This window comes from Halictus rubicundus, unplaced genomic scaffold (genome assembly GCF_050948215.1).
Source record: "Halictus rubicundus isolate RS-2024b unplaced genomic scaffold, iyHalRubi1_principal scaffold0223, whole genome shotgun sequence".
NCBI classification, from domain to species: Eukaryota; Metazoa; Arthropoda; class Insecta; order Hymenoptera; family Halictidae; genus Halictus; species Halictus rubicundus.
Window position 1 is genome coordinate 223,748 of NW_027488764.1, and position 12,673 is coordinate 236,420.

The window sequence follows — 12,673 nt, forward strand, 5'->3', positions numbered from 1 at the left end:
AACGAAAGACGTATATGGTATAGATTGCTCTTTCAATTTAACATGGTGAAACGCATCTTTTAAATCTAGTCGTGTGAAATACTGTTTATCGCGAAGTTCATCAATTTGATCATCGATTCGCGGAATTGGGAAATTGTCTCGTAATGTTATTTTATTTATCTCTCGATAATCCACTGCCATACGAATTTGTCCATTCTTCTTTTTGACTAGTACAATAGGACTGCTATACTGTGATGTACTTGGACGTATTATCTTTCTTTCCATTAAATTGCGAATAATATTCTGAACCGCTGTTTTTTCGAGGTACGACAAACGTCTAGGATTATAATAAAACGGTTGATGGTTTGGTTTAATCGAAAGTTCCATTTCTAATTGAGTTTTTGGCGTTTCCGGCCTCTCAGGTTTTACGTAATAATTATCCATAATAGCATGAACTTTATCTTTAACGTCCCAACTAATACTATTGTTCACATTAGTCTCAAGCGATTGTACAGAATCCTGATCTATGTCAATAGCTAATATTTCAGGAATACCGACACTCGCCTCTCTTTCTTTCAACCGCTTCGAAATTTCAACAGTTTTTCCAAAGCTTATCCGAATATTGTCGCTCGCGATAAAATCTCTACCCAACAAGCATGCATTACTCATCGTGATCTTTGGAACAACATAAAAATTAATATAAACTTCGCAATCCTGTACTTGTACCTTTTGCAATAATCTACCTAATATAGTAATTTCGCTTTTGTTAACTCCTTCATAACGTACGGCTTCGTTATAAGGTTCAATATTTGTTCCACTAGGCAACAAATCATTATTCAACAACGATATTGGACTACCTGTATCGAGAACGGCTACTGTTTCGCTTATCTCTAATTGTATTTTAATTGTATAGGAAGGAACAATACTCAAAGTTTGTCGAACTAAATGCGTAGTAGTGTCCCCTGTTGAAGTCGCCGGTCGGTGCTTTGAACTTGTCGCTCGCTGCGGACAAACACTCTTTTGATGATCGGCCGCTCCGCAGATGTAACACGATCCCCGTTGTCGAATCGGCTTCGGGCACGATGTTTTGAAGTGTCCCACTTCATTGCAGTTGAAACACCGTGTTTCGTCCTTCGACTCGTTCCTCTGCGCCGCTGTTTTGTTTTGCGACACGACCTTCGTTGGCGCGGTGACTCGTACTGGAACATTCTTTCCCGCCTGAATATGCGTCTTCTTCCTCAGCTTACCGTAGACTTCTAATTTTGTCTTCAACTCTTTAAGAGTTTGCGCTTCATATAAGGACATTTTACGATAAGGATCATCAGGAATTCCATCCACGATATACTGTATCAATGCTTCTGCTTCAATAAAACCTCTTGACGCCAATTCCTTCATTTGCAAAAAGTATTCCTGTACTGTTTCATCCCGATTCATTCTTCTATTAGATAGCATATTATGAAGATCAGCACTGTTGACTTTTTTCGAAAATTCCTCAAGCAAGCACGACTTTAGCTTTTCCCATGACGTAAGTCCTTTTTCACTCTGCACCAGAATTTTAGCCAAGCCAATCAAACGCTTTTTGGCAAATAATAATTTCTGAATATCTGACCATCCCAATAACGTGGCATTGTCTTCGAACTCAGCAATCCAATTCTCCACTAAATAGTCATCACCACCATCGAACAGCCTAACAGAATCTTCGACGTCACGAAAGCTCAAAGTAAATTTTGATGCAATCGCACGATTTTCTACCTCATGGAATACGCTTTCCTCTTCTTCGTCTGACTCCTCTTCCGGGTCACTTCCACACAATAAATCGAAATTTGCGAGGCACCCATAAATACGTTGTGCAATTTCCTTGGATGTCCCGTTGTAACTAATTTTTAGCACGTGACAAATAGCAACTAGATCACCCAACTCCAGCTCCTTCTCTGCCCACGATACCTTGGCTTCTGCTTGTACGGATTCTTCGGGTTCTGGAAAACCTTTGAAGTCTCTTAAACGCATTCGATTTCGTCGATCACCCACTTCACCGAACACAAATTTATGAAAAGCTTTTATCGTTTTCACTGACGCCTTCGTAATCCTTTCGTCTAGTCCGGGAATTTGCCGCAAACTTTCCATCGTATCACGTAAATACTAAATACTAAAGTACGTAAAATAATTCCACAAAATTATATAAAGACACCCGAATCCAATCCCACTTCTGAAAACTGTAGTGACCGTAATCAGGAAGGCTAAGGGTTCTAAAGAGGTTCTAAAGATTTCGTACACGTGTTGGCTTTGGTGCGTCTTTATTTGAACTGCCGATTCATACGATCGGTCCTGGCGTGTCGGGAGGTCCGCGCCCTCTCGACACGCGTCAACCAATACATATCGGTTACCGACTGCTGGTGCTATATACTACATTTACAACAACAAGATTAAAATGATCAGAATATTGCTAAAAAAAATTACCGGGAGTGAAAGCTTTGACGAGATAAAAGAAGTTGTTAGAATATTTAGTAACTTTGAAGTAGATGAAACGATTACAGAGAGTTTTAAACTGATGGAACATGATAAGCTTGAAAAACTCATTAAAGAATTAAGCAATAATATAACTGACAAGACGAATTATGAAAAGGAGCTGTTTAATAAAATTGATAACATAATCAATTTTGGAAAAACTAAATCAAAAAATATGGGAACTGATTATAATATGGGGTTTACGTCATTAAAGAGCTTAGTTGTTGGTTTCAACAACAATAATATTGACCATAATGTTATTAGAGTAATGAAATTCTTTGCTAATAAAACACTAGAGAATATTTCTTCCCAAATAGAGTCTCACAATCTTAAAGAAATTGCCAAACTATCAATGGGAATTTCTCATTGTGCTAGGTCAAGAATAAAGGATGACAACCTTAATGAAGTAAATAGATTAACTTGTGAGATTTTTTACATTGCTGAAGTTGGAACAGGTGACCTTAAATGGATCGAGGAATTAAGAGACAAGTTAAATGAGAAAGGTTCGTTTATTCCTATACATAAACAAAGGAAAGCTTATAATATAACAGAAGGAAAATATAATAAACAGCTCGAACTGAAGTTATCTGAACTGAAAAGTATTTTGAGGAATAACGCATTAAGTGGCAAGTTAATTGAAAAGCTCTCTTCCTACAAGAGGAATAAAAAGTTGCAAGCAGTAGTAGAAACGCTTGTTCTGGACATAATGTCAATCTTAGGTAGATCAGAGAAGCATCTAGAAAACAATCTACTTTTTTTAGATGAGAACAATCCTTTATTAACTGGAAAATGTTTGCGTAATCACTTAGCACACGATAATACCTTAGTTGATGTATTGTTATCTGATCCCTCGATAGCAGTTATCTTGAACGCTAAAAAACTTATTTCAGAAAATGTAATAATTATCATATTAATTATCTAACAATTATCTAATAATTAGTAATAAGTAAGGATATTTTGATGATATTATCGATGGATATGCAAGTTTATTCGGAGGAACAAATTCGTCAGAATGCCAGAAATATTGTCTCTTAAATTTTTCACGTGTAACGTGCATTATTTCAAAATTTAATACAAATAAAGATTACGCATATGTTTGCCAATTATACCTACGGTAATTATAAAAAAGCCAAGTATATTAAAAATTACGAATTATTATCATTATGTATTTCATAAGAACGCAGAGTTGAATCTCAGGTATTGTGATAACTCGCTCGCTCGAACTTGTCCGATTCATCCCAAACCCGCCCGACGAAGTCGAGCGGGCAGCCCGAAACTCTCGGGTAGCCCGAAATGCACGGGCCGCCCGAAACGCTCGGGCCGCCCGAAACTCTCGGGTAGCCCGATGTGTCATGAAGTATCGCGCGCCCGAATCGAGTCCGCCCGACTTTCTGCGACCCGAACCGAACCCGAATATCGGGCGGCCCGCACATGCCTATTGTACACCATTACACTATGCAATAGAAAACGGTCATGAAAAGATAGCTAATATTTTATTGAAGCATGCAGCTAATGTTAATGTTGTTGACAAAACCTATAATAACACACCTTTGCACTACACAGCAAAAGATGGACATGAGAAAATTGTTAAGGCTTTACTGACAAATAAGGCAAATGCTAATATTGCCACTGTGAAAGGTATAACCCCACTACATTTTGCAGTGCAGAGTGGCTACTTAAAAATAGTTATTGCTCTTCTCGAGCATGGTGTTAACATTCGCACTAAAGATAAAAATGATGCTACACCATTACACTATGCAGCAGAGAGTGGTCATAAGGCAGTTGCTGAGCTTTTAATAAAAAATGGAGTAGAAATCAATGATAAAGCCAATAATAATCTAACACCATTACATGTAGCTGTTCGGAAAGGTCACAAAGATATTATTGAACTCCTAATAAGAAATAAAGCTGAAGTTAGAGCTCAAGACATTAAGGGTAGTACACCACTACATGCAGCTGCAATAAATGGTAGCAAAGATATTATTGATCTTCTAATAAAAAATAAAGCTGAAGTTGATGCTAGATCTAATGATGGCATGACGCCATTGCATGTAGCTGCTCTAAGTGGACATAAAGACGCTATTGCTTTTCTAATAAAAAATAAAGCTGAAGTTGATGCTAGATCTAATGATGGCATGACGCCATTGCATGTAGCTGCTCTAAGTGGACATAAAGACGCTATTGCTTTTCTAATTAAAAGTAAAGCTGAAGTCAATACTAGTGCTAATTATGGTATTACACCTTTACATGCGGCTATTGTAGGGGGTCACAAAGATATTGTGAACCTTTTAATAAAAAATGAAGCCAAAGTTAATGTGGAAGATGTTGCAGGTAGTACACCATTACATGTAGCTGTGGAAGGAGGTCATAAGGAAATCGTTGGGATTCTTGTAGCAAATAGAGCCAATGTTAATGTTAAGAGTAACAACCTAACACCATTGCTATCTGCTATTAAGCATAACCACAAGGAGATCGTTGAAGTTCTTATAGAAAATGGAGCTAGTGTTAATGCAGAAAGTGGGTAACCTTTAGCAGTAGCAGTGCTCTATGGTTATAGGGATATTATAGAGATTTTGCTAAAAAACAAGGCCCGTATTAATATGAAAGGTCCTGAAGATGCTACACCATTACATTTGGCTGCTAAAAGAGGCCACAAGGAGATAGTAAATGCTCTGATAGCAAGGGGAGCCAATGTTGATGCTATAACTATTGATAGTACAACACCATTATATCTTGCGGCACAAGAAGGCCATGAAGAAGTTGCTGAAATTTTGATAGCAAGCAGGGCTAACGTTAACGTTGTAAATTTTGAAGGTACTCCACTACATATAGCTGCAGGACAGGGCCATGTTAATGTTGTTGAAGTCCTATTAAGTAATGGAGCAAAAGTTACTGTTAAGGACAATAAGAGCAGAACACCTTTAGAATTAGCAGTTGCACATGGTCATTTGCAAGTGGTGAAAATGTTACTGCAATATAAAAAAGTAGATATGAACGCTAAAGGCAACGATGATTGGACGATACTACACATTGCTTCACAAGAAAGTAATTTAGAAATGGTAAAATGTCTAGTAGATGAAAGGGCTAATATTAATGTTAAAAATGCCTCTGGATCAAAGCCTATACATATTGCAGCCAGAGAAGGGTACAAAGACACTGTAAAGTTTTTCCGTAGCAAGGGGTTAAGTGTTAATGAGATTGGTACAGCTAACCAGACAGTACTGCACTATGCTGCAATGAAAGGTCAGCTAGAAGTTGTAAAATACTTGATAGCACAAGGTGCTGACGTTAATGCTAAAGATACTAATGGCTTAACCCCTATGCATATTGCTGCTAACTTTGGTTATAAAGACGTTATTGAAGTTTTATTAAAAAATTGCGCAATTTATAATGCTGTTGACAAACTTTATAGAAGACCTATAGAAATGACTAACAACAAAGATGTTATCAATTTATTAGCATCAACTGAAAAATTATTTGAGTCTGTAAAACGTAATAGCTCTTCAGAGGTTGAAAATGACATTAGAGCAGGAGCATTTATTAATGCAAGAAATGCTGATAGTGGAATGTCATTACATTATGCTGCATGGAAAGGCTATGACGGAGTTGTCAAGATTTTATTACAGAATAAAGCCAATCCCAATGTGGTTAGTAGCAAGAGATGTACTCCTATACATTATGCTGCTAAGTTCTCACATTTAAAAATTGTAAAAGCTTTACTGTCTCATGGTGCAGTATATAATGCTGTTTCTGACAGCGGTAAAACACCATCAGACTTCACTGTAGATAGAGTGTAACCGTATCGATTACATGTCGATATGTATCGATCGGGCGACGTGTCGCATGAGCAACGCGGACCCCCACCACGACGTCCCTGGTCGTCCTGTCATCCTTCTCTTAAGGAAGGATCGCAGGATCCCCCACTAATTAGCGTGCGCGCGCATCGATCCCCACGCGATACGGATCGAATGAGGTCGATGCGCGACAGAATTAGGCCACTCTACGTCTGGGCGCGAGCTTGTTCGGGTTCGGGAATTTCGGGCTGTTCGGTACGCAGCGAGCGAGTCAAACCGACTCAGGGGCGATACAGTCAAACCGACTGCGTTCCTTCGTCTCGTGATATCCTCAAACTGAGGAAGTGTCGTATAAACCGCACGACACGGGTCCATAAAGTTCTACGAGCGGCAATCATCGGCCGTAGCGATTAATCGAATAATAACTCCAACGAGACGAGGGAAACAGCATCGGTCTCGAGTCGTACTCTTCACAAAAGGAAGTTAATTCTCAAGTTCGTTCGGGAAATTCGCGATACGGTAATCAAAGTAAGTACGGTTAAGGTCTTTCCACCGATACCGGATAGTCTCCGAACCCACTGACTAGTGACGACGGAGGCGATCCTCAGGGTCGGGTGTCTGACCGACGCCTTGTACGTGTCGTCATTCGGGCACTTTTCCTGCGTCAGCAGCGAGTGCTCGTATGCTACGACGGCTCACGTTCGTCCGGGAAATTCGCGATACGGTAATACGATTAGAGTATCAGAAAAGGACCCAGACGTGGAGCCAGGATAGGGCTCGGGCGACTGCCTATGCGAAGGCACGATTCTACGAAGTCACGATCGAATAGGCGCGAATTGCGAACAGCATTGATCTCGCAACCGTCGTATTGCGATTACCGTACATATAAAGATTGCGATTACTGTACATATAAAAAATAACAGAATATATCTTACTTCTACCTCCAACATCGTCTCCAAATGATTCAAAGTTAGTTTGAACCTCTCCGTCTTCCAGTGCCTGGAGGCACGAACCTTGTCTTACTAGGGTTGTAACCGTCCCTATCTATCTATCGGAAGCTCAACATCGATACGATTTCTCTCACGTGCCTTCTTCGTGTGGAGGCGACAGCCTGCGCGTGGAAAGACACGGCAGGAACGCGAAGAAGCAGAATAAAACGGTTACAAGAGATATAACTAGCTTATTTAAATTAATTAGTGAGTCATTTAAAAAAGTTAAAGAAGGTAATGCTCAAGTTATTAATGACCTAAATAAGATAAAGGATATTTGTTCAGGATTCAAGCGTTGGAATTCGGCGGCTATTGTCTTGGCGGGCGACCGCTGTTTCATACGGTTTTTGTCTCGTATGTCAACACGCGGCAAGAACGCGTGTCGCTCTCATTGACCGAATTTCAACGCTTGAATCCTTCAAATCGAGACAAACAAGGATTATCCGATTCGGGAGCACCAATCACGGTGCTCCACATTCGATGGTCCTTGTTATTTAAGGCACCTGTGCGTGCCTTCTCGCTCTCTTCATGTTCGCCTCTCGCATCGCTCTTGTAACTTTCGTCAGTCGTCAAGGTATATTCGAATAGTACTGTACTAGTTCTCGCGCCCGTTCGCTGATCTCTCGCGCTCACAAAATACTCGTTTGTATTTTTCTCGCGCTCTTTCGCGCCGCGTTCCGAGCCTTCTGCTTCGCGCCAAGATCTCCGTCGTCCGCGTCGAAGATTTCCGCCTCGCGACGGCACGTGCTTCGTGGCGTCCAAGATCTCCGTTCCGCGATCCGACGGCAGAAGTTTGCTCGCGCCAAGATCTCCGCTCGTCCGCCGGCTCGCGCTTCTCACGGCGCATTGTAATTGCGAGTACCATATTAAAAGTGCAGTTCCACCTTTAATCCTCGCTCTCTCTCTCTCTCTCTCTCTCTCTCTCTGTCTCAACCTCTCATTGACCCATCCCGTGGATTCGTTTGCGCGCTCAAATCTGAGTGGTCCCGGCAGCAGGCTGCTCCGACCGTCGGTCGACGCCGAAACATTCTGGTCCTTCGAGCCGGATCGCGAATAATCCACGTGGTCCGTGAGAAACGAAGGAGAGATCGTGCATCATGGAAGACGCGATCGAAGTTCAGCTGTTGACGCAGCGCGCGATCGAGCGCGCGCTCGTCAACTTCAACAAATTGGGGAAAGCGAAGTGGACTCGCTCGACACTAATGACGAGGATGGCTCATCTGAAGGCCAACTGGACGCGGTTCGAGGCCGGGCACGCTCGACTCCTCGCCTCCACCTCACCGGACGCAAAGGCTGCACACCCGTACTTCTCCGACGACCCTTTCTCGACGACGGAGGAAACGTACCTCGACCCTCTGGCCTCCATGCAAGCAAAACTCGACGAGCTCCCCAGCACTTCTGTAAGTCAGCTTGAACATACTTCCGACGGACAAGCGAGTCCCACGTCCGCCGCTCCGCTCCTTCCGAGCATCCATTTGCCGGAATTCGACGGCCGTTATGAGGCATGGGAGGCGTTCCGCGATCGCTTCACCGCGCTCATTATAGCGAATAAATCGCTCGCGGATGTCACGCGTCTCCACTATCTCATGTCGTCGCTCACGGGCCGTGCCCTCGAATGCCTCGGAAATCTCCCGGTAACTGCCGATAACTTCGATATCGCGTGGAAGGCGTTAACCGCGCGTTACGAAAACCCTCGGCGCCTCATTAGCTCACATCTGACGTCGATGCTTGACTTGCCAGCGCTGTCTCGTGAATCCGCGTCCGATCTCCAAAATCTACGCGACCGAGTTTCTGTAATTGTTGCTTCACTCAAAAATCTCGGGCGGGCACCTGCCGATCTCTGGAACGATTTCCTGGTACATATCGTGTCGCAAAAGTTGGACGCGCCGACTCGCAAAGCGTGGAAGATCAAGACGGGTGACGATGTAGAGCCTCCCACGTTCGATGCACTCACGAAATTCATCGACTCTCGCGTTCGCGCCCTCGAGGAATTCGCTCCCAGTGCACCAGCGAGCTCTTCTGCGTTTCCCGTCGCATCGAGTCAAACCTCCGCCGGTCGAGCTCGTGTACATGTCGCCACAGCGTCGCAGTCCGACAAAAATTCAAAGCCTCCGTGCCCCGTCTGTCGAGCCTCGCATATGCTCAGCTCCTGTCCGAAATTTAACGCACGTAGCCCTCGCGATCGACGAGATCTCGTTCACCGTTTCTCGAGGTGCGTAAATTGCTTGAGTTTAAAGCATCTTGTGCGGGATTGCCCGAGCAAATATACGTGCCGCGTGTGTCATCAACGTCACCATTCACTCCTCCACGACACTGAAGCTCTCCCCGCGTCACCTTCTCCGGCACCGACGCCCCTTCCAGAGGTGAAGTCTCACTAATGGCTGTGAGCTACTAATGGCTTAACCCCTATGCATATTGCTGCTAACTTTGGTTATAAAGACGTTATTGAAGTTTTATTAAAAAATTGCGCAATTTATAATGCTGTTGACAAACTTTATAGAAGACCTATAGAAATGACTAACAACAAAGATGTTATCAATTTATTAGCATCAACTGAAAAATTATTTGAGTCTGTAAAACGTAATAGCTCTTCAGAGGTTGAAAATGACATTAGAGCAGGAGCATTTATTAATGCAAGAAATGCTGATAGTGGAATGTCATTACATTATGCTGCATGGAAAGGCTATGACGGAGTTGTCAAGATTTTATTACAGAATAAAGCCAATCCCAATGTGGTTAGTAGCAAGAGATGTACTCCTATACATTATGCTGCTAAGTTCTCACATTTAAAAATTGTAAAAGCTTTACTGTCTCATGGTGCAGTATATAATGCTGTTTCTGACAGCGGTAAAACACCATCAGACTTCACTGTAGATAGAGATATAACTAGCTTATTTAAATTAATTAGTGAGTCATTTAAAAAAGTTAAAGAAGGTAATGCTCAAGTTATTAATGACCTAAATAAGATAAAGGATATTGATACAGTAAAAGCAGTGATGAGTGCTCGTAACAAAGAGAACAAAACGTTAGTAGTTGCTGCAGTACATAGTAACTTTTCAAAGGTCGAGCAGTTGAAGCAGATATCGCAAAGTGGCGTATCCGCTCAGATTGATGCAGCTTTAGTGCTCTCGAATCCAAAGAGCCTTAAGTATTTTCAGAAGCGCATTTGAAAGAAGAAAAGAAATACTAGGACCAGATAATCCTGGTACTTTAGATATTCAGACATATATAGCCAAAGTGCTATATAAGCAAGGAATTTACCAAGAAGCTTTAAATATGCTTGAAGAGATTTTTCAGAAACAAAAAGAAATGCTGGGTTTAAATGATAAGGACACTTTAAGTACAAGAAGTACAATCGCTTTAGTGCTGCATAGACAGGGGAAAGATGAAAAAGCTTTTAATATTTATCAAGAAGTCTATCAGAGACAAAAGGAAATATTAGGGTCAAATCATTCAGATACCTTAAACACTCAGTTTCACATGGCATTAGTATTAGATAGACAGGGAAAATATGAAGAAGCGTTAAATATCAATAGGGCAGTTTTTGAAAAGAGGAAAGAAACACTAGGTACACATAATCTAGCCACTGTGAGTGCCAAAAATAATATAGCAATGGTACTAGTTAACCAAGGTAAATACGAAGAGTCCTTAAAAATCTATAAAGAGGTTTTTGAAAAGAAGAAAATAATTTTAGGTATTAATAATGCTGATAGCTTGAGAACTTTATATAGCATTGCTGGGGTACTCTTCCAACAAAATAAATATCATGAGGCCTTGAAAGCTTTTCAAGAGGTTTTCAATATCCAGAAAAAAGCTTTACAACAAAATCACCCAGAAACCTTGAATACTCAACAACATAGCAAATGTACTTTTTGCTCAAGGCAAATGGATCAGCGCACTTAAAGTCTACAGAGAAAGTTTTGATCAAAGAAAAGCTGTTTTTGGACCAAGTCATCCGACTGTTTTAGATATTTTAAAAAAGATAGAGATAATTAATTCTAGATTTAAGCTTCAGGGTAGCGAAGCATCAGAGGTTCTCCAGTATCTGCAGAAAGATATCAACATTGCTGCTAGTAAAGGTGATATACAAGCTGTTCAGCTTTTATTAAAAAATGGAGCTGATGCCAGTGATAAAGATATTGATGGAAGAACACCATTACATTATGCCGTTAGCAATGGGCAGATGGGTATTGTGAACATCTTACTAAAAAACGGAGCTGATGTCACTCAAGTTACTAATAAAGGCAATACACCATTACATACTGCTACTTCCAAAGGTTACAAAGAAATTGTTGAGGTTCTGTTACAACATATCAGTCGTGATAAATTAAATGACTTTATTAATGCTAGAACAACTTCTGGTGGTACTACATCACTTCATGTTGCGGCTAAAAATGGCTTCTTAGAAGTTGTAAAATCTTTATTAAAACATGGTGCAACTTACATCATTGAGAATAAGGAAGGCAAAATACCTATTAATCTTTCCAAAGATCAGAAAGTTGCTAATTTCCTGAAATTAGTTGAAGAATTGTTTGAAGATACAAAAAAAGGTAATGTTGAAATTATCAACAAGTTAAGGGTAGTAAAGCAAGATGAATTTTTAGCTGTAACGAGAGCCCGTAATAATCAAGGGAATACATTATTGCAAGTTGCTATAGCTAATGGACATAAGAATGTTGCGAGTAAATTGTTAAAAATGTTGAAGGAGCCAGATCAAAATTTAAAAGACGTTAACATAGAAAGTGGAGTTAAAAGTTTGAAACTTTGAATAATACTATGAAATATTTATACATAACCTAAGTTAATGTTATATTACACTTAAATCAGTTACAATATCTGAGTTTTAGCAAGCCATAGAGTCAAATTAAGGAAAAGTAGATATAGAAAAAAGCACAAATTTTGGTATATGGGCTACTTTATACTTCATATCACAGCTACAAGTTTACCATTTGATTCTATTAGACATATTTATTGCGTTAAAGGAGAGTGTATATAAACACCCGAATTTATTACAGAAACTAAAACATTGCAAGATAGTAAAAATATTATGTTTAAACTAGTTTGACTTATATTATATACTGTGGATAATATATCATCTATTTATGATTATATCAATATAAGGAAAATGTTATAATCTGGAGGGCAAGTAGTTATGCTAGGTAATCAGGATGTAAACTACAGTTTAATCTCTGTGGTTCTTGAAGGAAAACTAGAAAGAGCAAGGGAGTTAAGGGGGCCGGCAGGAATTTGACCTTGACTGTCACGCCAATTCTCGAACGGTCCTCGAACTGTCAGTAGGGAAAACTCATTGTGGAATGGTTAAAATTTTTTTGTGGAACTACGTCGCGTCTACGAGATATCGGTAAAAAAGAATATATGCAATGCCGACTTGAGTAGTAGCAGAAG

The 12,673-nt window shown here is 40.6% G+C and overlaps 1 protein-coding gene across 1 annotated transcript; it reads left to right on the forward strand.

The window, feature by feature from the left end:
- The first annotated feature begins 2,752 nt into the window (after positions 1-2,752).
- Positions 2,753-12,378, forward strand: LOC143364058 (uncharacterized). Its single transcript, XM_076804569.1, is given in 6 exon segments — positions 2,753-3,379; positions 3,921-6,266; positions 8,353-8,667; positions 9,145-9,268; positions 9,656-10,415; positions 11,111-12,378. Coding segments are annotated over 6 exon segments (5,097 nt in total). The 3' UTR covers positions 12,036-12,378.
- The last annotated feature ends 295 nt before the right edge of the window (positions 12,379-12,673 follow it).